The 2,500-nt window shown below is 42.4% G+C and overlaps 1 protein-coding gene across 1 annotated transcript in view; it reads right to left on the bottom strand.

The window, feature by feature from the left end:
* Positions 1 to 179: 179 nt before the first annotated feature.
* s100z (S100 calcium binding protein Z) overlaps positions 180 to 2,500 on the bottom strand; it is a 4,671-nt gene continuing 2,350 nt past the window's right edge. Inside the window, exon 2 of the mRNA XM_021601314.3 lies at positions 180 to 1,717. Coding sequence (XP_021456989.1) covers positions 1,559 to 1,717 — 159 coding nt within the window. The 3' untranslated portion in view covers positions 180 to 1,558. The remainder of the gene's footprint in view (positions 1,718 to 2,500) is intronic.

Here is a 2,500-nt window from a genome sequence, read left to right on the forward strand (position 1 = left end):
AACGCATCACCAGGCGCTTTATACAGAGACCATCCAAAAGCACAGCACAACCTCTCCTTGAGAAATATTCAGAAGACTCCACCAAAGAGGAGTGATGGGGAAGGACACACAGGACAGGCACATACACACACTCGCACGCACACTAATACAGTAAGTCTAAAACACACACACTCAAGGTCTTGGGGACAAGAACTTTATTATGCCGTGTTACTGTCACAATATAAAACAAATATTGTCAAGCTAATCATTTTCATATGATTATATACTGTCAATCATTTACATGTGACAGCAAATTAATAATTAATAATAAACATGCTTGTGCAATTGTAATTAGATTTAAATGTCTCATTAAGTGACAGAAAGGGTTTCATGAAACAAGCACATTTTAGAATGGAAGGAACATTCTCAAGTATGTCACTGACTTACAGGAAATACCCCCCCCCCCCTCCCTCTTTGCAAGATGTGACACATTGATAGTTACAATACATTGCAAAAATCAATAAAAAGGTGGATGAATGACAGAATGAATCAATCATTGAACTAACCAAGCAGACAGTTATTGTGATATCACCTCAGGGTATGTGACAATAGCTTGGGTACCCGTTTGTTTCTGCTCTAGCCAGATCTTTGTGGTTATGTTCTCTAGCCAGATCTTTGTGGTTATGTTCTCTAGCCAGATCTTTGTGGTTATGTTCTCTTGCCAGATCTTTGTGGTTATGTTCTCTAGCCAGATCTTTGTGGTTATGTTCACTAGCCAGATCTTTGTGGTTATGTTCTCTAGCCAGATCTTTGTGGTTATGTTCACTAGCCAGATCTTTGAGGTTATGTTCACTAGCCAGATCTTTGTGGTTATGTTCTCTAGCCAGATCTTTGTGGTTATGTTCTCTAGCCAGATCTTTGTGGTTATGTTCTCTAGCCAGATCTTTGTGGTTATGTTCACTAGCCAGATCGTTGTGGTTATGTTCTCTAGCCAGATCTCTGTGGTTATGTTCTCTAGCCAGATCTCTGTGGTTATGTTCTCTAGCCAGATCTTTGTGGTTATGTTCTCTAGCCATATCTCTGTGGTTATGTTCTCTAGCCAGATCTCTGTGGTTATGTTCTCTGGCCAGAAGTGTTGTTAAGAGCTGAAACAGTCTGGCACTCAGGGTAGTGTGACACCATGTTTGAAATCATCTGTTTTGATGCGTCAGAGGGACAGAAGTATCCTATTTCTAGCAAAAGTATGTTAATTTATAATTTCGACTTTAGTCTAATCTCCTTCTGCTGTTGACAAACATATAGTGTAGTGGTTTTAGTAGCACTGAGACCATGGGGAATTGAGAAGTGATCACAGTATTCAATGTTCAGCATGATGGGTGTGGTTGTAATTCGTTACTTTCTACCTCTGTTGGTTTCTAATTCTATTTCTATCCACGGGCCAATTTGAAATGGCTCCCTATTCCCTATGCAGTGCACTACTTTTGACCAGAGCCCTATTTAGACCTGTCATAGCTCTATGAGGCTTTGGCCAATAGAAGTGCACTAAATAGGCAAGGGGAAGCCATTTCGGATTTAACTGTTAGTTGGCTTTCTTCTTCTGCTTCTCCTGGAAGAAGTCATTGCAGGCTACGGTCAGGGCCGCCACCAGAACCACAAACTCATTGAAGTCCACCTCGTTGTCTTTGTTGGAGTCCAGATCATTCATGATCTTCTCCACCAGCATGGGGTCTTTCTGAGACTGGAAATGAAAAGAAACAACAATTAATCAATCACTAAATCAGTCAATCAAAGATCTAACCACCAACCAAATCATTTTAAACCTTGATAATATGAAGGATGGGGCTAGGGGAATGTAACCACTCTCCAATGAATATACAGATCTATGGATGCTGACAGTCCTTGAGATCAACATCATTTTGAGTCTAAAGATATAGGCATATCTCATAATTAAAACAACAATTGAACAGCAGCAAATATTCTATACTGTAACTCTAATGTATTATGTTCCACTGAGCTTACTCCAGGCCTCCGACTCACTCTACCACTCTTCTCGACAGGAAATAGACCGTCCTGAATCATGTCTCATGTCGCCCATTGACCGATCTGGATTCAGCTGCTTGGCCAATAAACAAGTCCCCTCATGACAGCAGGCTGCAATTAGGCCATGTGTCAATCTCCCAGCCAGAGATCTGAGATGGAGATGGGGGAGATCTGAGGAGAGACGCCTCAGGCTCTGAGTCATTGGATTCATGGTGCTGGAGCCCCATCCCGGATATTAGACCGCCAAAGGCACTGACTGGGCACCGCACAGCACAGCAGGGCACCACACCACACAGCCAATGTCCACTGGAATCCAGATTGACGCTGGCGATAATCAATGAACCATAAGCTGAGAACCATCAGAGGTGTGTATGTGCACGTGTGTGTGTGTGTGTGTGTGTGTGTGTGTGTGTAATGGTGACCATTGGATGGTTTCTGTCAGTCAAGCCAAGCCAGCCTGTGATACAGAGTAGTGACATGG

Source organism: Oncorhynchus mykiss, chromosome 5, assembly GCF_057628025.1.
Source record: "Oncorhynchus mykiss isolate SJ-2025 chromosome 5, ASM5762802v1, whole genome shotgun sequence".
NCBI lineage: Eukaryota > Metazoa > Chordata > Actinopteri > Salmoniformes > Salmonidae > Oncorhynchus > Oncorhynchus mykiss.